The sequence below is a fragment of the Coregonus clupeaformis genome, chromosome 29 (assembly GCF_020615455.1).
Source record: "Coregonus clupeaformis isolate EN_2021a chromosome 29, ASM2061545v1, whole genome shotgun sequence".
Classification (NCBI taxonomy): Eukaryota; Metazoa; Chordata; class Actinopteri; order Salmoniformes; family Salmonidae; genus Coregonus; species Coregonus clupeaformis.
The window spans coordinates 42970947-42994418 of NC_059220.1; the positions used below are offsets into that span (position 1 = coordinate 42970947).

At 40.8% G+C, this 23472-nt stretch overlaps 2 protein-coding genes across 5 annotated transcripts in view; one reads left to right on the plus strand and one right to left on the minus strand.

Annotated features, from left to right (window-relative positions):
- The window catches only part of cnksr1 (connector enhancer of kinase suppressor of Ras 1), a 102395-nt gene extending 101471 nt beyond the window's left edge, over nucleotides 1–924 (minus strand). For all 3 annotated transcript variants that reach the window (XM_041855549.2, XM_041855547.2, XM_041855546.2), the window contains exon 1: nucleotides 838–924. In XM_041855549.2, the coding sequence (XP_041711483.1) occupies nucleotides 838–889 (52 nt within the window). In that variant the 5' untranslated portion in view covers nucleotides 890–924. The remainder of the gene's footprint in view (nucleotides 1–837) is intronic.
- The window catches only part of LOC121545132 (ribosomal protein S6 kinase 2 alpha), a 146317-nt gene continuing 123732 nt past the window's right edge, over nucleotides 888–23472 (plus strand). The window contains exons 1-2 of one of the 2 annotated variants that reach the window (XM_041855550.2): nucleotides 888–1013; nucleotides 2021–2089. In XM_041855550.2, coding sequence (XP_041711484.1) covers nucleotides 888–1013; nucleotides 2021–2089 — 195 coding nt within the window. Of the gene's footprint in view, nucleotides 1014–2020; nucleotides 2090–20401; nucleotides 21143–23472 lie in introns of those variants that run through there. The other variant, XM_041855552.2, reaches the window with a different exon arrangement.

The following is a 23472-nucleotide window of genomic DNA, read 5'->3' on the forward strand; positions in this document are numbered from 1 at the left end:
TTTCATCACAATATTCACTTATATCACATGGTCTACACCAGGGGTCTAAGCTTCCCGGCTACTATCCATTCAAAGCCACATTGACACTATCCCACCCCTGGTTATCCACTATACTATTGGCTTAAAATATCTGCCAACTAATTTCCAGCAATATTGTCCCTGTTTGTCTGTTCCGTGCACGCGTTTGTCTATCACTCCGTATGTAGCGAGTTCGCGATACTAATGATACCTTTCTTGTGGGTAGACAAGTTTACCTGACCGATCTATATCATGATTATTTGCATCAATTGGGTGGCGATTGTTTTGCAAATTCTGCCATGACATGTGCAGCAGTAGGCCCAACATGTTATTAATTGAAAATTGAAATATGGCTCATGATAAAAAACATTAGCCTACAAGCAAATGAAAGAAGCTATGTAGCCTTACAGGCTTGAACTGTAATAACATAAATGGTGGTAGTTTCTAAGACTGTTTTGACTAACTGGACTAGTTTCTACTCGCTGCAAATGACACCTCAGTATTTGGGTGTAATTTAGACCCGTTTGGTTGCTTTAACAAAACAGCACATTCCAATAGTTCTACATAATCAATAACTGATATGTAGGAAGTTAACTATTGTAGGCCTATTCGCGCTTTGGTCAACCTGTCCTCCTTGTCGACTTAGTACAAAACATTCGATCACTTTGTGACTTGGCCACTATCAACTTCACTTCCTCATTCCACCTAGACCTCCCCTTCCCTTCCAAGCGGTTTTGTTGCGCTTCTATTTACGACTACCTGCGTGCAAACCGAGTTAAACTCACCTGGCAAACACAAAACGCGCCATTAATAGCCTACCTTTGAGCCAGTCGCTTACTCTCTCCTTGCTCCACGACGTTATAGGCTCCATGCTTGGAGTCCTGGGAACATTGATTCAGTTATTCCCACTCGAATTCTTCAACGGACTCTACACAGGATCAGAAGAAGGGAACATTCAGCCCGACAAAGTCGATGATGGGCACTCCCACTTACAGGTAAATCCCCCGGGAACCAATAGCATGAAGCTGTCTGCCTGTGATTCAGATGCGCATAATTTCTTCACACTCAGTTTGGAGCCGTGGGAGTGGTAGAATAAAATAATATTCGTCAAAATAAAAACTTCCTTCAAACTTTAGACTATAATTTGATGAAGGATTAAACGAAAGCACTGGAACGAGTAGTGAAGGCTGGTCTTTATTTGTCGACTTAATCCTTATTCCTTAATCTTTCCCAAAACCGTGCGTTGCTTTGCGGAATTGGCTTTGTTTGTCAAGAGTGGAGTGAGGAGTTTTTTTCCCCTCCTATTTTAGCCTTGGTGCTACAGCCAAGTGTAATGCAGAAACTCTACTGTAACTATACTACTAGCTATTAGGCGTACTCTGTAATATAGTTTACCATTGTATGTGAATTGTTTTTGTTGAATTATTTATGTACTAACATGTACTAACATAGGCTATTCATGAATAAAGTAACAGACAGGCTTCAGTTAGGAACATATGCACATGATCAACACATCAAAAAACATGCCTATAAATCTGAGTATCATATCCAATAATGATAAGAGTGTCTGCTAAATGACTAAAACGTCAAATGTAATGAACTATTAGCATTTGTGTAGAAAATAACTTACCGGTATTATAGACTTTATTATTGGTGCCCGTCTGGTCATAGTTGGACTCAATTTGAATTGGAATAGTAAGGAAACAGTTGTGAAATGTGTTGGTGAACCATTACAAAACAAGTAGTGAATAAACCTCAGAAATCAAAGCTGGATAAAAGGCCAAGGCTTCAAAGACTGCCCTCTGATATTTGGCACCCCCTGGTGTTTCTTTCAAGTGAGGCACGATGATAGAGAGAGCCTACCCCTTTCAAGCCCTGTAAATGCCAAGGTGTTCGTATATTTTTACTGTATCAAAAAGAGTGGATTTGCATCACACCAATATGTTTACGTTAGGTTTTCATCAATCCATTCATGCTATTTGCCCTCATTTTCTTCCGACAGGTGGCATCACACCTAGGCAACACTCGTCCCTCAACTGACAGTGCAGAGGGATTTGTCGCACAATCTGACGTAAGACATTGATTTGCTCTATAACATTTAATTGCATGTCTGCAAATAGGCTACTCAAAGTACAGGATATAGTAATTACTTCTGCTTGATTTAAGCTTTGGCCTGCAATGGATCAAGGTGCTCTAGTCTAGTTGGAGCTTTGATCATTCAGACCTGGGTATTATTTGTATTTTTGCCCAATTTGCAATACCTGCATCCCCATTGTAAAATAAAAGTATGATTTAAGTCTTATTTTTGCACTCTGAATGGCAACATTGTATAACTGTTTTGTTGCGAAAGAGTGTAATGTTGTCCATAATGTTGTTACACAACATATATTGGCCTGGGTTTGTCTGCAACCGTCATTGGCACACAGGAGGTTAGCATCCGCTTATGGTAGATACATGCATGCAGGCACTATTCATTTACTATTATTGATTTGGAAATGTCATCAGGCACCAGCACAGTTCAACATCCAATAAAAATGTATTGGCTCATGCAACGCTGCTACAACCCCTCTTCTTTCTGCTATTACATGTACAGTGAGCTCCAAAAGTATTGGGACAGTGACACACAAATATTTTACCTCCAAGACATGCTAACCTCTCACCATTACAATAACAGGGGAGGTTAGCATTTTTTGGGGGGTATGATATTTGTGCGTCTGTAACTTTCTCACTCATCATTACTCACGATTCCTTCAGGATTATCCGTAATCATGGTAGCATCCACATTAATGTAAAAGTGTTTACAAATATATTCTTATTTACAATAAAAGTGACTCCAAAATTATACAATACATTATTTACCATTAATTTCTATTGGGCACAAAATAATCTGAAAGACAACCAAAACAAACAGCAAATGCATCCAACAAATTTGTAGTCACAAGCTTGATGTAGTCATTGCGTGCTATAAATATGGGACCAAATACTTAACTTTTTACTACTTTAATGCACATATACAGTGGGGGAAAAAAGTATTTAGTCAGCCACCAATTGTGCAAGTTCTCCCACTTAAAAAGATGAGAGAGGCCTGTAATTTTCATCATAGGTACACGTCAACTATGACAGACAAATTGAGAAAAAATTATCCAGAAAATCACTTTGTAGGATTTTTAATGAATTTATTTGCAAATTATGGTGGAAAATAAGTATTTGGTCACCTACAAACAAGCAAGATTTCTGGCTCTCACAGACCTGTAACTTCTTCTTTAAGAGGCTCCTCTGTCCTCCACTCGTTACCTGTATTAATGGCACCTGTTTGAACTTGTTATCAGTATAAAAGACACATGTCCACAACCTCAAACAGTCACACTCCACACTCCACCATGGCCAAGACCAAAGAGCTGTCAAAGGACACCAGAAACAAAATTGTAGATCTGCACCAGGCTGGGAAGACTGAATCTGCAATAGGTAAGCAGCTTGGTTTGAAGAAATCAACTGTGGGAGCAATTATTAGGAAATGGAAGACATACAAGACCACTGATAATCTCCCTCGATCTGGGGCTCCACGCAAGATCTCACCCCGTGGGGTCAAAATGATCACAAGAACAGTGAGCAAAAATCCCAGAACCACACGGGGAGACATAGTGAATGACCTGCAGAGAGCTGGGACCAAAGTAACAAAGCCTACCATCAGTAACACACTACGCAGCCAGGGACTCAAATCCTGCAGTGCAAGACGTGTCCCCCTGCTTAAGCCAGTACATGTCCAGGCCCGTCTGAAGTTTGCTAGAGTGTATTTGGATGATCCAGAAGAGGATTGGGAGAATGTCATATGGTCAGATGAAACCAAAATAGAACTTTTTGGTAAAAACTCAACTCGTCGTGTTTGGAGGACAAATAATGCTGAGTTGCATCCAAATAACACCATACCTACTGTGAAGCATGGGGGTGGAAACATCATGCTTTGGGGCTGTTTCTCTGCAAAGGGACCAGGACGACTGATCCGTGTAAAGGAAAGAATGAATGGGGCCATGTATCGTGAGATTTTGAGTGAAAACCTCCTTCCATCAGCAAGGGCATTGAAGATGAAACGTGGCTGGGTCTTTCAGCATGACAATGATCCCAAACACACCGCCCGGGCAACGAAGGAGTGGCTTCGTAAGAAGCATTTCTAGGTCCTGGAGTGGCCTAGCCAGTCTCCAGATCTCAACCCCATAGAAAATCTTTGGAGGGAGTTGAAAGTCCGTGTTGCCCAGTGACAGCCCCAAAACATCACTGCTCTAGAGGAGATCTGCATGGAGGAATGGGCCAAAATACCAGCAACAGTTTGTGAAAACCTTGTGAAGACTTACAGAAAACGTTTGACCTGTGTCATTGCCAACAAAGGGTATATAACAAAGTATTGAGAAACTTTTGTTATTGACCAAATACTTATTTTCCACCATAATTTGCAAATAAATTCATTAAAAATCCTACAATGTGATTTTCTGGAATTCTTTTTCTCATTTTGTCTGTCATAGTTGATGTGTACCTATGATGAAAATTACAGGCCTCTCTCATCTTTTTAAGTGGGAGAACTTGCACAATTGGTGGCTGACTAAATACTTTTTTTCCCCACTGTAAGTGAATTTGTCCCAATACCTTTGGTCCCCTAAATTGGGGGGACTATGTACAAAAAGTGCTGTAATTTCTAAACGGTTCACCCGATATGGATGAAAATAACCTCAAATTAAAGCTGACAGTTTGCACTTTAACCTCATAGTCATATCATTTCAAATCCACAGTGCTGGAGTACTGAGCCAAAACAACAACAAATATGTCACTGTCCCAATACTTTTGGAGCTCACTGTATGTCTCAATCCAATTGGCCCGCCCATTACCGAGCTTATGAAACAACATCAAGTCTCAACATGCTGTTTCTGCTCCAAAGCACAGCAAGAGCTACAGTACAACCACAGGCCTCAGCGACAGTTAATGGCATTATTCTCCTGCTGAAAGTCAATGACAGAGAACACTGTAAGAGAATAACATTGCTTATCATCTTGCCGTCCAACCATGTTTCCCTCACTCTCTCCACTCTCTCTTCAATTACATTTCCCAATACAACATCACTCATTCAATCTCTGCTTCACTATACCTTAATAAACAATCAGTAACTGTATTGGTGTTTACATTCATGGTTTTTAGCGTTGATTGGCATCCAGCCATAGTGAATTATTCATAATTAGTGCTCTGCTCCTCTGCCACAGAGTCCATTGGTGGTTGGCTGATTGCACTTTCTCCGCCATTGAGCAGCTAACTAATTTGCTCTCGGCTGCAACCCTATTAAAACCTCTTAAATGTAACTAAATGTAATCGAAAATGTAATCTACATCATACCCAAAAGTAAATTATTTATCATGAGAGTGCCATAAACAATAACTAGTAATGCTGCATACTGCAAGACAGGTTACAATCTCACCTTTCTGGTAAAAATGGTTATACATTTCTAAGTTGTATTCACTTTTGAGGACACAAGCTCCCGAGTGGCGCAGCGTTCTAGGGCACTGCATCTCAGTGCTTGAGGCGTCACTACAGACCCCCTGGTTCGATTCCAGGCTGTATCACAACTGGCCGTGATTGGGAGTCCCATAGGGCGGGCCACAATTGGCCCAGCGTCGTCCGGGTTTGGCCGGTGTAGGCAGTCATTGTAAATAAGAATTTGTTCTTAACTGACTTGCCTAGTTAAACTAAGGTTAAAAATAAAAACACAGTACACATATTATGAAATACTTTCCACACACATAACGACTAACTATATGATTTCACCTTCCTTATAACTGTAAAATACATATTTGTATATTTAGTGTTAGAGAAAATGTAGGTCTCTCTTGATCAAAACGTATTCACAACATTGCTGTGAACGTCTCACAGAGCTCTAGAAAGTGGTTTGTGTTTAAAATCTATGAATTATTTTAGATTACTGGCTATAAATCGATCTCTGAATGTGCTACAGCGACGAAACCACTCTCTCCTGCTGCGTTACGATATAAGGATTACAAGTATATTGCATTGTTAGTGGCTGTGAGGTAGGGTTCAGCCAGCAGTTGATGGACAGTCGGAAGAGCGAATGAAATGGTAGGAGGGACAACCCAGCTTCAAATGGTGTCAGATTTCACATCCTGCTTCACACAGAAGAGAAATACCGAAGATATTTATACCTAACCCAAGATAGTTCATCTGTGTCGTTTACAGTGGGAGCAAATTAAGCATAGTGGGCAGAACAAGCAAGGAGGTTGGCAAAGCCAAGCACGAGTTAGCGAGATCCTATTGGCGCGTTGTTGCATATATTTTCATATTTCCGTTAGGGAACGCCTCCTCTGTGAAGTGCGCTGTGCACAAACTCAATTCGACCTTGCACTCCTTCTAAACAACGTTTTTTAATGCACTGGTTTTATAACAGATTATAGTTTTGGGAACAGAAACATTTATTGAGATCAGATGTTTAATCGATGAGAAAGCACGTAGTTCCATCCTCTCCCACGACCCGCGACTGGACTTCCTCTAAACGGATGCTTCAGCTTTATAGCCCATGTGACGTGTCTGGGTTACCCCTTCTGTCTGTGGAAATACTCCTGTGTCCGTGAGAATCAGGGATACCTCTCAATGCAAGCCATTTCGATCTACGGTGTCCACAGATCGATTTATAAGTGAAAATGTCGGTCGGGACCGGTACCACAACCACGGAGGTCCCCATAAACAGGGGACTCTACATCGAAGAGTTTTAAGAGAGCGGTGACGCCCGCGTGACACATCTGCTGCTGATTGAGTGGGATTCAGACGAGTGTAAAGTACTCTTCCTGGATATGATTGATGTGTTTGGGTAGTGATGTGTTTTTAAATTTCAGTTTATTCGCCACCTGCACAGGATACAACAGGTGTAAAACAGTACAGTGAAATTAGTTTAACCACATCATGGTCCTTGGAGATGATTTTCAGAACCATACTATTATTTATTTTTTACTATATTGGGTTATTCAGCTGTCACTGTAGTGTAGGAAAACCCTTTTTGGTGCGGAAGAACCCTTTATGGACCCTTTTGTACTAACATTCATTTTAGCTGTTGATGTGTGCTATTACATGCCCTCACATGTATTGGATTCTATGTGTTCAATTGCAAGTGTATCATTATGATGATTATATTTTCTAATCTTTCAGTTAGGCCTGTTTCCATTTTCGCTGTTGCATCAATAAATTAATCCCATGGAGAGTCTATAATCTGGTCCTTCACTAACATAAACCGCATCGTAATCGGCTTCCCATGCATTATGAAGTTTATTTATATTTCTACAGAAGGGTATCTAAGATAAAAGTTGTAATCACTTTACGGGGTCTTTTTTAATGCAGGGCAAAAGCCCTCCCCCTGGCTGGAAACTTGTTCTATTTTTAGAAAATCACTGAATTACTTTGAAAATGAACTGCAATGACTTTTTGGCTTATCTTTTTTACTACAAAAAAGAAAATTGCAGTTTCCAGATATTATGTAGAGACTTGAATTGTGCTGAATGTAATCTTAAAAAGTGGTAAAGTTCCCCTTTAAATTGCTCTTTTACAACATTGTAATTACACTAATCTCTTGTGGACAGACTCATGTAACATAAATGGTATCAAGTACCTGGCGCAACATTTTAGTTCTGGGTTGCCATTGTATTGCATGTTGTATATACAGTACCTTCAGAAAGTACTCACACCCCTTGACTTTTTTCACATTTTGTTGTGTTACAGCCTGAATTTAAAATGGATTATATTTAGATTGTTTTGTCACTGGCCTACACACAATAACCAATAATGTCAAAGTGGAATGATGTTTTACAAATTGATAAAAAATGAAAAGCTGTAATGCCTTTAGTCAATAAGTATTCAATCCCTTTGTTATGGCAAGCCTAAATAAATTCAGGAGTAAATATGTGCTCAACAAGTAACATAATAAGTTGCATGGACTCACGATGTGTGTAATAATAAAATCTACCTCGATTGATCATATTTTGACGAATAGTCCAGATAAATATGTTGCTAATGGGGTTTTCCCGCTTGATTTTTGTGACCATTGCTCAGTTGTCTGTGTCAGAGATATGAGAATTCATAAATCTAAGCCTTGTGTCATCAATAAGAGGAACTTTAAAAACTTTAGTGAACAAGCTTTTTTACATGATCTTTATTTTGTGACCTTGATTGTATCTCAGCTATCCCTGTACCTGATTTAGCTTTAAGCTTTTTTGTAAATGTCTTCAACACTATTGTAGATATTCATTCCCCCTTCAAAACTCACAGAGTTAAAGGCAGATCGATTGCCTGGTTCATTCCTGAATTATCTGAAGTCATTAGTAAGAGAAATGTGGCTTAGGCTTAGGCACGGATTGGCAATCGTTTTGGCAACTGAGGAATCAATGTATAACACTAATCAGAAAGGCTAAATCTGATTATTATGTAATCACTCTTTCTGATTGTAAAGGGAATCTGGCAAAATTCTGGAAAACAGTCAATCTTTGAAGGGTTGTACTTCCTCCTCTCTTCCCTTACAAATAAATTCAGACACTGGGGACATTACGGACAAAAATACCATCATTGATGCATTTAATCGTCATCTTTTTGAAAGAGCGTCTAGCCCTACTATCTCTAAGAGTGGGTTAAATGCTGATTCTGGGATTTTGCAGATTGACTCAGAAAATGGTAGTTGAGTTTTTGCATTTTGGCAATTCACAAAAGAAAAGGCCTTAATGCCTTATAGATACCAAGAAATCCACAGGGGCTGACCAATTGAGAGCTGGGTAAACTCAAGTGTGCTGCCCCCCTCATTGCTGGCTCAGTAACCCATATCTTAAATCTAACATTGTTATCAGGAAATATTCCTAAAGTATGGAAAACAGCTTATATGCTGTTTTGGTGGGGCAAACAACATCTTGGTGGGGAAAACAACTTTTTTTAATGCATGCCAGCAAAGCCACTACACAACACAATACTACACAATACATTAATTGGACTATAACGGAGACAAACGGTGCCCACAAACTGTTAGGGCCTACATAATGCTGTCCCAACAGCAGTCCCAACACCTTACCACTGTTACACATGGCTATCAGCGGAGCCTTCTCTGGCAGCGAAACGGTTCATTCAGCCTCATTTACTGCCTTGGCTGACTTGCTTTAACAAATGCGGTTTCTACTGGCGAAGGTTCACCTTCCAACAGGACAACGACCCTAAGCACACAGCCAAGTCAAGGCAGGAGTGGCTTCGGGACAAGTCTTTGAATGTCCTTGAGTGGGCCAGCCAGAGCCCAGACTTTTATTTTTTATTTTTTAGCAAACATTTCTAAAAACCTGTTTTTGCTTTGTCATTATGGGGTGTTGTGTGTAGATTGATGAGGGAAAAAACGATTTAATCAATTTTAGAATAAGGCTGTAACGTAACAAAATGTGGAAAAAGTCAAGAGGTCTGAATACTTTCCGAAGGCACTGTATCTACTTTACTTTATGTATATATATATATATATATATATATATATATATATATATATATATATATATATATATATATATATATATATATATATATATATATTATTTTAGCTAAACAGGTGGGGTCTGCCCCACCTGCCTGAATGACGGGTCGCCACTGGTAGTGATCTTGGTAATTATCATCCCATCCAGGCTTCCATGTCTAGCTAAGATTCTCAAATCTTTGGTAAATAAGCAACTTCGCTCTTTTTTTAGCTGAGGTTGGTATTTTTAATATAAATCAATCTGGGTTTAGGCCAGGGCACAGCAACCACATTAGTTGTTAATGATATTGCCAATGCTTTAGACGCTAAAATGAATTGTGCTGCCTTGTTTGTGGACCTGTCAAAAGCATTTGACACTGTTGATCATTCTATTTTATTGAACAAGTTGTCCTCAGTAACGGAATAGGCTCTATGCACGCATCACTCTATGCACGCAAACATTAGACAGTGACAGTAGACCGTTATGATGGCAGAGATGAAGTTTACAAGGTGTTTGCAGGAGTTGCCTAAAGTATCTGTTAATGATATACGGAGGGTCGTCCGGACATCCAGTACGACACCACGTAGCAAACTGGATAAAGGCTTCAAATTGTACGTTTTTCTTTTCTTTGCAACTTTAAAGGTAATATGCTAACGCTAGCTAGCCTGAGTTAGAAGCCTTGCTTTGGTATTTTAAGTCATGCCTCCGTCCTGCTTCAGGTTAATCATGCTTTAAATAAAGTTTAATCATGTGTATATACCTCTCACTTCATGTGTTTGTACTTTTATGAAAGTATCAGCTAAAAACAGGGCTACAAATGAGATCTCTGTGAGAGCCCACTGCTACCGCTCAATGAAGAAACTAAAGCCACCACACCAGCTGAGAGTAGGACTAGATTAAGTGACACGTTCAAAGTTCTGTTGAACTTGTTCAAGGTTCCGTTCAACACGTTTTACTCGTTTAATGTTACCACAGCTTTGATTGCCATTGCTAAGAGAATACTTTAGAACTTTAGTGGTTTTCACGATAGCTGAACAGTGGTAGCCTAATACAGACCAGGGTAGCTGAGTGGGAATTGCCATGCTTTGTTGTTGGGTCTGTTGTAAACAAAATGGAGTTTGGTTTGAAATGTAAACAATAATGAAATTACTACTTTTTCCTGACTTGATGACAGTAACATATTTCACTCAGCTATTCTTCAAACTGCTGATGTTCTACTCAAAACTGTCCTGTCATCTTTACTTCTTTCTTTATAAACATATGGCCCAACTTCCTTGCTTTTGTACTTGATGTTTCTACTTTTCAAGAGGAATAAGGAGCAAAACCTTCACTCTACTGTTGTTATTGGTACTAGGCTACAATGTTGCACCACTCACCTACTGCTCAGCCAATACTGTTTGAAGGTAGGTAAATGGCACAAGACAATAGGTAAGTGGTGGGAGACAGTATAGCCAAGTGGTGCAAGACAGTAGGAAAGTACACTAAGTTTTTCATTGTGGTCAAGGGACATATCCAGCGCACCAGGTTCAGTACTGTTGCAGTAGTCATGGTCAGGAGGACAGTCCAATTCCACAGACGGATCATTCATGGTTTCTGTGTTGGGACGCTCGGTCCTTTCCCAAACTCCGGGCCGTTGGGCTGGAAGACTGAAATTGTTCCATTGAAACAGCACTGGAACAGCTCCTTTCTTCAGACGTCTGCGCTCAGCTGGAGTCGGAGGCTCTATCACATCTTCACTTAGAAAGTGTCGGCTGCAGACTCGTGTGTTTGTTGTAAGAAAGTTGACTCGTCGAATGTTAATCACCCACCGTTTATTTAATTCACTGTCTTTGGGAAAAGTAAAAAAACGAACAGAATTGCATCTGGCAGACACTGTACATTGCGGCACACAGCAGTGATGGCTGGAAGAGCTGTCATCCCGTTTTTGAAAGGACACTTTCGTACGTTTACACGTCATCGTGTTATAAGTCAAGACGAAGTATTACAAGTAAAAACATTAACATAAACATTAAGATAAACAACAACAACGACGAAAATTAACAGTTTCAGATGTTTTTGACGACAAGCATTCAATGCTAGCATACGGTAGCACAGCATTCTACGATAACCGGAAGTTTACATCCATCCTGAGATTTAACCGGAAATACGTCATGCTCACCTGTGCATATCGCCTATTTCCCAAAAATCAGTAACGGAATTTCTGCAATTGAATTGACTACAATGCGAAATCACAGTAGTCACAAACAACAGTTGTGTTCATAAGTTTGGACAGCATAGCACAGCACAGCAGAGTACATTACAGTAAATCAAATAAAAGTAGAGTATAGTTCAGTACAGTAATGTACTGTAGAGTAGAGTTCAGTAGAGTACACAGAAGAGCACACTAGAGTTGAGTACACTATAATGTTCTGTATTGTACTGTACTGAACTTTACTGTACTGTACTGAACTATACTCTACTGTACTCTACTGTACCGTACTGAACTATACTCTACTGTACTCTACTGTACTGTATGTACTAAACTATGCTGTTTTGTGCTGTACTTTCTCATTCTCATTTACAGCAACGACCTGGGGAATAGTTACCGGGGAGAGGAGGGGGGGATGAATGAGCCAGTTGGAAGCTGGGGATGATGTACTGTATTGTACTGAGCTCTATTGTGCTGTACATTGATATCCAAACTTGTGAAACATAGACGTCTATGATTGGTTCAGATTTGGTCCGGTCTGGACCAACCAAATGTGGTCTTGTTTGGGGGCAGAGCTCATTCAAATAATAACCAGTGTGTAAAATAATACCCAAGTATGCAAAGGAGGATATTGCATATTTATACCTTTATGTACTTATTTAGGATACATCACCATGAAGAGAATAACATTCATATCCATAATTATGCATTTCTGTGTAGTACAGATCAGGGACCCATGATGAAATTCAGTTAACGCAATTCTGTTACCAGGTGTAAAAACCACTTCACTTACTGTAGTTTAATAACTAAAAGTGATTTTTTCAAAGTTAATGTGTCATGTCGTAGCAGACACTCCATTCTTTCCGAAGACATAGTAGACTCTTAATTCGGAGCAGATATTTAACAGAGTTTTTGGGAAATGTGGACACATAAAAAACGGAGGGAGATTTTAGCGAAATTCTGTTACCAAATGTTGCATCTGCATAGTTCTTCCAGTAAATGTGTTTTTGTAAAATTGTCAGTGTAAATTGTTAAAGGTAGTCCTTGTGTATAGAGTTGTATGGTTCGTTAAACTTTGAAATCAATGGTTTTTGTTTGGCATGAAGTTAAGTGAAAATCTGAGTCTCAGCGCAATTCCATTACCATGGAATTGCCCCTCTCTCCTCATTTCTCTTGCTATTCTACCCATCGCTGTGTCTCTCTATCCTCCATGCTTTTCATCAATGTCAACTCCAATTGAAAATGAAGTTAAATAACAATGTCAGCTTTTTCCCTGTTCCCATTCTATCTAATTTGCAGGCCGCTGTTTTTGGACTCAAACCTGTCACTTAGTCTGTCTCAGTACTCAGTCCAGACATCACGCACTAATCCCCTGTCTCAGAGAATCTGGGTTTAAGGCAGCCAGACACACACACACACACACACACACAAACACACTCTCTCTATCTCAAACACAAACACACACGCACGCACATACACTCTCTCGCTCTTTCACACTAACACGAGCACACACAGCCACACACACACAGGCACACAGGCACACACACACACACACACACAACCCAGCTCCCTCCCACCAGGGTTTCTCCCGGGTTGCCACAACTGGCCTTCACCTTGTGATGTCACCACTGCTATGCAGGGACATACATCCCAATGGGGGGAATTCAGACCTGAGTTATGTGTGAGTAAATGGAACTTAATTCCCTTTTTATGCAGTTTTCTTTCTATGCGTATTCTGACCTTGAACTTAAGCATGGGGAAAGACGTGCCAGTCAGCTATATACGTTTGGAGTGGAGATCACAGAAATGGAGGTGAGTAAGAGGTGGCTACAGATATGCTGTATTCTGATCTTGACTTAATTCCCTCATGATTCCACCACCTTTACGCGTGAGGGAACTATGAGCAAGGTTGAGCAACCTATTTTCTCAGATAAGAATGACACCATTATTCATGCACTATCATTTATATAATTTGATAAGAGCTATTAGGTAAATGGTTAGTCCTAATCAGTTTGACAAAGGGGATGATAAATACAAATACTGAGAAAGCATAGCGATTGCTTTAGATTATTTTATCTTTTGATCGCTGGAGATGAATGCGAAACCAGTTACAGTATCTCACCAAAGTGAGTACACCCCTCACATTTTTGTAAATATTTGAGTATATCTTTTCATGTGACAACACTGAAGAAATGACACTTTGCTACAATGTAAAGTAGTGAGTGTACAGCTTGTATAACAGTGTAAATTTGCTGCCCCCTCAAAATAACACAACACACAGCCATTAATGTCTAAACCGCTGGCAACAAAAGTGAGTACACCCCTAAGTGAAAATGTACAAATTGGGCCCAAAGTGTCAATATTTTGTGTGGCCACCATCATTTTCCAGCACTGCCTTAACCCTCTTGGGCATGGAGTTCACCAGAGCTTCACAGGTTGCCACTGGAGTCGTCTTCCAATCCTCCATGACGACATCACAGAGCTGGTGGATGTTAGAGACCTTGCACTCCTCCACCTTCCGTTTGAGATGCCCCACAGATGCTCAATAGGGTTTAGGTTTGGAGACATGCTTGGCCAGTCCATCACCTTTACCCTCAGCTTCTTTAGCAAGGCAGTGGTCGTCTTGGAGGTGTGTTTGGGGTCGTTATCATGTTGGAATACTGCCCTGCGGCCCAGTCTCCGAAGGGAGGGAATCATGCTCTGCTTCAGTATGTCACAGTACATGTTGGCATTCCTGATTCCCTCAATGAACTGTAGCTCCCCAGTGCCGGCAGCACTCATGCAGCCCCAGACCATGACACTCCCACCACCATGCTTGACTGTAGGCAAGACACACTTGTCTTTGTACTCCTCACCTGGTTGCCGCCACACACACTTGACACCATCTGAACCAAATAAGTTTATCTTGGTCTCATCAGTCCACAGGACATGGTTCCAGTAATCCATGTCCTTAGTCTGCTTGTCTTCAGCAAACTGTTTGCGGGCTTTCTTGTGCATCATCTTTAGAAGAGGCTTCCTTCTGGGACGACAGCCATGCAGACCAATTTGATGAAGTATGCGGCGTATGGTCTGAGCACCAACAGGTTGACACCCAACCCCTTCAACCTTTGCAGCAATGCTGGCAGCACTCATACATCTATTTCCCAAAGACAACCTCTGGATATGACGCTGAGCACGTGCACTCAACTTCTTTGGTCGACCATGGCGGGGCCTGTTCTGAGTGGAACCTGTCCTGTTAAACCGCTGTATGGTCTTGGCCACCGTGCTGCAGCTCAGTTTCAGGGTTTTGGCAATCTTCTTATAGCCCAGGCCATCTTTATGTAGAGCAACAATTCTTTTTTTCAGATCCTCAGAGAGTTCTTTGCCATGAGGTGCCATGTTGAACTTCCAGTGACCAGTATGAGGGAGTGTGAGAGCGATGACACCAAATTTAACACACCTGCTCCCCATTCACACCCGAGACCTTGTAACACTAACGAGTCACATGACACTGGGGAGGGAAAATGGCTAATTGGGCCCAATTTTGACATTTTCACTTAGGGGTGTACTCACTTTTGTTGCCAGCGGTTTAGACATTAATGGCTGTGTGTTGTGTTATTTTGAGGGGACAGTAAATTTACACTGTTATACAAGCTGTACACTCACTACTTTACATTGTAGCAAAGTGTCATTTCTTCAGTGTTGTCACATAAAAAGATATACTCAAATATTTACAAAAATGTGAGAGGTGTATTCACTTTTGTGAGATACTGTATATGGAAGCAAACTGAACATTTTATCAACATGACAGGTATTTCGGCCTCTTTTCCACAGTGAAGTAGGCCATAAATAGCTGTGCCATTATTCAGAATTGTAATTGTATGGCCTTCTAAATTTGCGGGGATGGAGATTTGGAGACCCAAGCTAAATATTATACTGTGGAAAGCCTTGCGCAATAAGCGCCAAACCTACTGAGTTTATTTGTGTGCTCTAGAATGTTTTAATTATATATATATGCCCGGTCTTTTCTCCGTTTTTTTAAACAATTTGTTTCATATTTAATATTAGCAACTATCGGTAGCCACCCTCAGTAATACCCACACACATTTATAACTGTCACGTTAGTGTTGGTTTCTTTCCATTTGTAGCCTACATTTTGCATCATTCCATTTCATTGTTTGTTTAACTTTCCTCTGTCTCGTCCATGTGGTTGTTGCTGAGGGTCGCTAGCAAAAGTGGATAATATTTCATTACAAGTTGTGCAATAATTTGGGACATGTAGCCTATATGAATCATTATGGAACACAGACCTAACCCGGCAGTTTAAACCTGGAGCCTGGCGCACGGTTCACGACGACTGGACCGTTGTCATCCCAGTTCCATGATCAGATTAGGGTAGATTTATAGGACTATTGTTCAAACACTATTGTACACTTTTCTCCCCTCCCTAAATGTATCTACCACATAGAGAAGAATATGCATATTTTGATGGCTTTCTTTCATTGATTCCTCATATTCAGAACTTGTTCTCTCGATATAGGCTATTCTAGTAAGCCTGTCAAGAAAATTCAAATTAAAGGTACACCGTATTTAAAGGGATGGCTTTAGATATACTGAAACCCCTATTGAATGAAAACTCCACGAGAAAATCTTTTGGCCAACAAGTTGGAAGGTTTTCTGAGGTTGAATTAACTTTATTCAGTGCGCTTAATGGAGCCACACCCAAAGAGTTTGTTACGCACCGGTAAGTCTGAATACCAAATACTGAGAAGTGCTTTTCTATGTGTGAATCGGCCCCATAGTCCCTAATGGCTACTACCACTGTATATAGATATGCTGCTTTAAGATGTACCCTGACCTGAATCGAGCTGTTGAACAAAAATGTATAATTAGCCTAAATTGAATTGGGAAAATGAAATGCATTTGTATTGCATTTTTTATTAGGATTAGCTCTGGGATTGAAAGCCATAGTCTCAATTTATATGCTGGTTCATACTGTATAGACTGATAGTCCTTCTCTATATGTTGCATGCAGCATCAAAGAATCACATCTACTTCATTTTAGTTAAAAAGTGTGCTTCTCAATGCACGACCACACTGCCACTTTCTTTGATTAGATTAGTGGGTGTTAACTGGCATGTTGTCAGAGAGCACGAAAGGATCATATGTCTGACATGACATTCAGCTTCACATCCCTGTAGGCAGGTGTGTGTGCGTGTGTGTGTGTGTGTGTGTGTGTGTGTGTGTGTGTGTGTGTGTGTGTGTGTGTGTGTGTGTGTGTGTGTGTGTGTGTGTGTGTGTGTGTGTGTGTGTGTGTGTTACACTTTGGATGCCAGACCAGGGGAAATAAAGACTGATACAGTAACAGTTTCAACAGAGTTGTGTAGTGAGGGAAAGGTAGACCACTGAGGGAGTGCCTGTGGGATTCCCTTGGAGTCTGTATCTCCCGAGTGGCGCAGTGGTCTAAGGCACTGCATCGCAGTGCTAGCTGTGCCACTAGAGATCCTGGTTCGAATCCAGGCTCTGTCGTAGCTGGCCGCGACTGGGAGACCCATGGGGCGGTGCACAATTGGTCCAGGGTAGGGGAGGGAATGGCTAGCAGGGATGTAGCTCAGTTGGTAGAGCATGGTGTTTGCAACGCCACAGTATGTAAAAATAATGTATGCACTCACAAACTGTAAGTCGCTCTGGATAAGAGCGTCTGCTAAATGACGTAAATGTAAATGTAAAAATGTATCTGCTCTGTATCAATCACACTGGCAAATGAGTTCATTAGAGTTTGGGGACCAAATTGAATGCAATACAGCCTATGTGATGGATGACCACCCCCTAAGTGGGTGTGCCCTAACCCGGCTAAGAGCAATTTGTAATGGATCTGTCTCGTTGGGAGAAAAACAATCCATTAGTTATACTATACTGTACCAATGGCCCCATGGCTACAGCTTTGGGAAAAGCGAACAATTTCCCTTTTTTTTTCTCAATATTATTATATCACCCAAGTGAATTAGATCACTTTTTTATAGCAGTTTGTGCTTACTCCTATGAGCAAAATGGGTGTACTGTTGGATAAGCATTTTTTAGGTGGGGATCCTTTGCAATGGGCAGGGACAGACAGGTCACAGGGCAATTCTGCCCCCCCAAATGGGTGGGTCCATCTTTAGCCCAGTGGACCTGTTTAAATTGTTTGGTTTTTTTTGTTGTGCAGAATTACAATTATTTGGCTAATAATGTGGGCCTTGAGGTGGGAAAATGGGCCGGTGTTCGGAATGCCCGGGCCGATTTCTGTTCCCAGTCTGTCACTGGCTAGGCCACAGCATTTCCCAGCTCAGTCCTGAGGACCCCAAGGGGTGCACATTTTGGGTTTTGCCCTAGCACTACACAGCTGATTCAAATGATCAACTCATTATCAAGCTTTTATTATTTGAATCAGCTGCGTAGTGCTGGGGCAAAAACCAAAATGTGCACCAAAGATGTTGGATAAATGAAGATGTCTTACTTATTGAAAGAAATGGTCACAGTTCTGGTCTACTTAAGGGGTAGCTCTCACACAGACACCAATGCAATAGCAGCTGGGTCTGATCCACTTAGTTAATTGACTGTATATGAACCAGAAAAACGGGGCCAGTGAGATGTCTCGCTACCTCTTCCATCTCTGATGTGCACCCCTTGTGGTCCCAAGGACTGAGTTTGGGAAACCCTGGAGGGATTGTAATATTTAGGAGGCCTTGACAAATGATTTAATATTTCATACAATGTACCATGCTATATCAATTATTGTGCTTTTTTCCCAAAGCTCTCCAGCACATCTTAGAGGAAAAAGAGTTGAATACAAGAAAATCCTATGGAGACTATAGTTCAATGGTTTTGTATATTTAGGCTGCCACTTGAGACATAACAGAACTGTACAATCTGCACTTGACTGAACTAAATAGGTGTTTGTGTTCAGAGGTGCAAGAACATGCCATACAATATACAGTATATTGTCATTTGGTGTGAGGTACTCGAGGGTTTCACGTCCATGGCAGTATTGCTATGAAAGCTTCATATGCCATTACAGCAGACAGATATCTTGATACAGCACATTCAATGCATGTAATCATTTGTCCTTTGTCCTGTCTTGTCTCAGTGTTCAGAACTCAATGCATATACAGCCACATTGCATAGCAAAAGTTGAGCATGAGAATAATTATTTCAGCTCAAGTCTGGTACACCTTTTTATTACATAATGGCTAGTGTGTGTGTGTGTGTGTGTGTACATATTTAACTATACTTATAAATTCCCCACAAGAATAGTAAACAAACAAAAATGTGACCAACTGGGGACATTTTGTCAGACCCCCCAATGAAAAAGGCTATTTCTAGGGGGTTTAAGGTTAAGGTTAGAATTGGGGTTGGGGTTAAAGGTTAGGTTTATGGTTAGGTTTAGGATTAAGGTTAGGTTTTGGGGTTAACTTTTTGGGCGACCCGACCAAATTCACATAGCAATATGAGTTATAGATCTCTTCTCCTCATTGAACGCAAGTCTAAGAAGCAACATATATGTTCTATGTGCGCTATTTCTATGCTTTTACTTTCGGTTTTGTACACCAGCTTCAAACAGCTGAAAATACTATATTTTGGTTATGGAAAATAAATTTTACAGCGGTTTGGATGGTACAATGATTCTCTACACTATACTTGCTTGTTTTGACAAATAAACTGAAATTAGGAGAACTATTAGAATTGTAATTGTGTGTACCCACACATTAATTGTGTGTACCCACAAGGTTAGTTAAACAAGACTGTGTGTGTGTGTGTGTGTGTGTGTGTGTGTGTGTGTGTGTGTGTGTGTGTGTGTGTGAATGGTTTAAATTGAGAATACATTAATAGTGCAAGTATCCATCCTAATTTTTGTCATAGATCTAGCAGCACCTGCCTCTATATGATAAATGCTGTCTAGTTGCCAATAGTAACCAAATTCAACCAGGAGCAAATCCACTCAGCCCAGTCAATGGAGTAGATGTTGAGGGGAACACAGCAGAGCACTATTCTCTCCAGCCTGCACGTTGGTGGTTTCCAAAGAACCCAATGGGCACAGACATCAAGTCAACGTCTATTCCACGTTGGTTCAATGTAATTTCATTGAAATGACATGGAAACAACATTAATTCAACTAGTGTGTGCCCAGTGGGAACAAGAGACATTCTAAACAAATGCACATAGGCCCATACATTAACACAATGACCCTCGACTATGCACAGATCAATTGATAAACCACACTCAATCATATTTATTTTAAATGTAAAGTATCAATCTGGTTTCCTTCGAACACAAATGCGTCATGTACCATGGCTTTTTGAAGGGACAATGTCTTTAAACTCATTATGTGACGCTATAAATGAGTAAAATTGAGAGGCCACGTGCAATGGATGGGCATGACACCACTGTGCATAAAAATGTATCACCATTCACCATCATCATTGCCCTCTCTTCTTCTTGTTCTCCTCCTCTTCCTCCTCCTACTCTAGCCCTTATCTTTTTTTAGCATCATACTGAACAAAATTATTTTCAAGGTCTTATTACGCTACCAACATTTGATTTGATTAATAAATAAAAGTGCAAATGGTGGGCTTTTGGCGCATTACGTAGGCCTCTCCATAAATTGCAGTTCAACCAGCCTCCAGAGGATGGCGAAAATACAGTTGGGCGGACCACCAAGAAGGGGCTGGATGAAATCCGTCTGGAGTCTGCCAATAACTGGTCGAGTTGTTACGCTACATTCTGGAGGATGAATCAGCCGACAGAACGAAGTCCCGCTCCGAGGAATCTCTCAGAAATACAGAGGAAAAGAGAAGCTGTATGCCTATAATATAATAGGCTGCATCGTCGATTTAATTAGGTTACATGGACTCAATAGAAGGCTAATTATTTTGGCGGATGAATATAATTGCATAGCGATAGCCTATTAAGCGGCTTGGGAGCGCACAGTCGCAGCTACAGCCAGCACATCAAACACAGTCAGCACCGCTCTTCTCGTCAAATCTGAACGTAGGCTACCTGTGTAAAGGGGTTCGTTTTCACTCATAGCCTAGAGTTGTTATTATCACTAGTGTTCTCTTGCTCATTGCTGTTGGAATTGCATCTTTTCTGAAGAGGTGGTCAGTCAACGACGTCATTTGGAAGGGATTATATACGTTAGTAGTCAACGGCTGCCGAGTGCAACTAGATGCGCGTTTTGCATCGGGGATTGAAGTGATAGACTACATCTCAACCGACCGGACTTCAAGTTGTGAATAAACAAGACCTTGTCCAGGGCAAAGCAACCTCAATCTAAAACCCAATAAATCTGGGCAAACTCAACTTGTATTTCGGCAGCAGAGAGAAACTAAAAACCTGCAGAATGCCTCTTGCACACCTTGCGGAACCCTGGCCCCAACTGGAGCTAGTTACACTGGACTCAGAGGTAAGGACACCGTTGAACAACAGTTTGTTGTTAAAATAGCTATTATTTTCATTCCGCGTGCCAAAAATATCCGCAGGCTACACTTTTCCATTCTGTTCATTGGTGCTCATGGAAATACATTTGCCAATGAATGCCCAAAATGCAATAGGTTTTTGACATGCAATGAAACAGATTATGACCAGTTGTTCTTTAGCCTGGTTGTAAAATTTGGGCTGGTGTACTTGCAAAGCCTGTCGCATGCTTCGCAGTCAGAACAGTTCGCGCATATATTTTGAAGTTTTGGTGTTCGGCAGGTTTTTTTTTTGTCTGTTTTGCGGAAATTTTGCGGAAAAAGTCTATGCCCCGTTGTCGGTGATTGGTCAACTGTACTACTCATAGCAGGAGTGGAAATTATGGATGGGATTCTTCAACTAAGTGTTTGTTGTCATTAAACAAGAGATGACTAGTTTTCATGCCAAACATTTCACTTGAGAAATAGTGCACCAAACATCTTACTTGTATGTAAAATTGCTCAAGACCAAAAACGTCTAAATGAATTAGATTTCTTGATTTATCTTAGATTAATTCAGACTATTTTGAGAAAGTGTATACTACTATGTTATTGTTACAGCGTCTCAAGAAGGACAAACAGTAATATTGCTGCTTTTTTTCTAGTTTTTCAAGCGAAGATCTTTTAAGGGAGTATGCGAGGCACAGACGTTCGCTTCGCCTAGCCAAGTTTTGCTAGGAGCAAACCAAACCTAGTATGCGGGCGCCTTTATCGGACGTTGATACATTTACATTTGACATTTTAGTCATTTAGCAGACGCTCTTATCCAGAGCGACGTACAGTTAGTGAGTGCATACATTTTTTTACTGGCCCCCCGTGGGAATCAAACCCACAACCCTGGCGTTATAAACGCCATGCTCTACCAACTGAGCTACACGGGATACGATGAGGGAGTTCTATTAATGTCCCGGGCCTTCCCCGGGTGGACCGGGTTAGCGTTGATTGCATTTGCTCTGGAAGCGGGTTACCTCCTGGGCTTGAGCCAGGTGCCCCGTTTTGGCCGGTGACGCAGTTGGCTAAAGGTAGTGGATAGATGATGTCTCACTCAGGACTTTTACCGTTGAAAAAAATGGTTGGCTCTCCCATAGGCACCAATGCATTAGCAGCTGGGTCTGGTATGCTTGAACCAGAAAAAATGAGGGAGTGGGTGTCTCGCTTCCTTTTCAGTCTGAGTCGCTCAAAACCAAAGGTGACGTAGGTTAAGCACGTGGAGTAATGAGTAGGATTATGTGTTTTCACATGCAAAAGTGATTGCTTTTGATAAAGGCTTTATCTGCCTTCCCAATGAAAAACTAGTTTGAAAATTCAAACATATATTCTATGGAAAATAAATGTTGTACATTTCTAAAAGACGCGTGATGCTGCCTTGTTGACATCATGGCGGAGCGGCGCAGATTACTATATGATTTGAGAAGTGCACTCCTCCCACATCTCTTTTGCCCGTTCACGTCACAGGCCATAGACCGGCCCACTTAATCGAACTCCGGCAATGTAGCCATGTGTATGATACAATGTGGGATGTGCTGAGGGGGGTATAATTTTGTGTAACTGATTACAAGTGTTGTATCATGGATCAGTTTGTGTCCCATGAACTTTTCAAAGTGTTCAAAGTAGCAAAATTGGTGAGAATCTGCCCATCTTTCCTCATTTCATGTCCTGGCCTTTGATTAATGCATTCTGAGTGTAATTATGTACTATACAGCCACAGCATGTCTTCCCTGCACCATGGATCAGGGCAATTAAATGAGATTTTTTCTTTTTTACAACCCAATCTCTATTTGTGATGTAAATGGGATGTTATGGAAAGGTGCAGACTCTTTTTGCTATTTCATTTGTTTTTGAGAAACTTACCCTGACCAGTGACTCACTTAATCCTCCTTGTGCAGTACGGGGACTTGGAAAAAACAAACAAATGCTAAAAAAAAACACTCAAATGTGTCCTTTTAGAAATAGAAATGCTCTCAGTATAGTGATGCAGGTCTTTATATGTTGTACACATAAAATTGTGTCATTCCGAACTTTATCCGCAAAGTTATATTCTATTTGGTTGCGACTTGAGCAATACCTCTCCATCCATTCTAGCAGCAGAAATAGAGATTTGGTCATGGAAGAAAAAAAAACGTATCCTTTAATTAATGCACCTCGCTTAATCCATTTGATTACAAATTAACCTCTTCCCATGGAGGCTTCCACAGCTAGAGATCATTCAGAAAAAGTATGCTCCCTTGACAAAGCTGAAATGTCTGTTCTGTTTCTCCAACAAAACGTGTTTGAATACAGA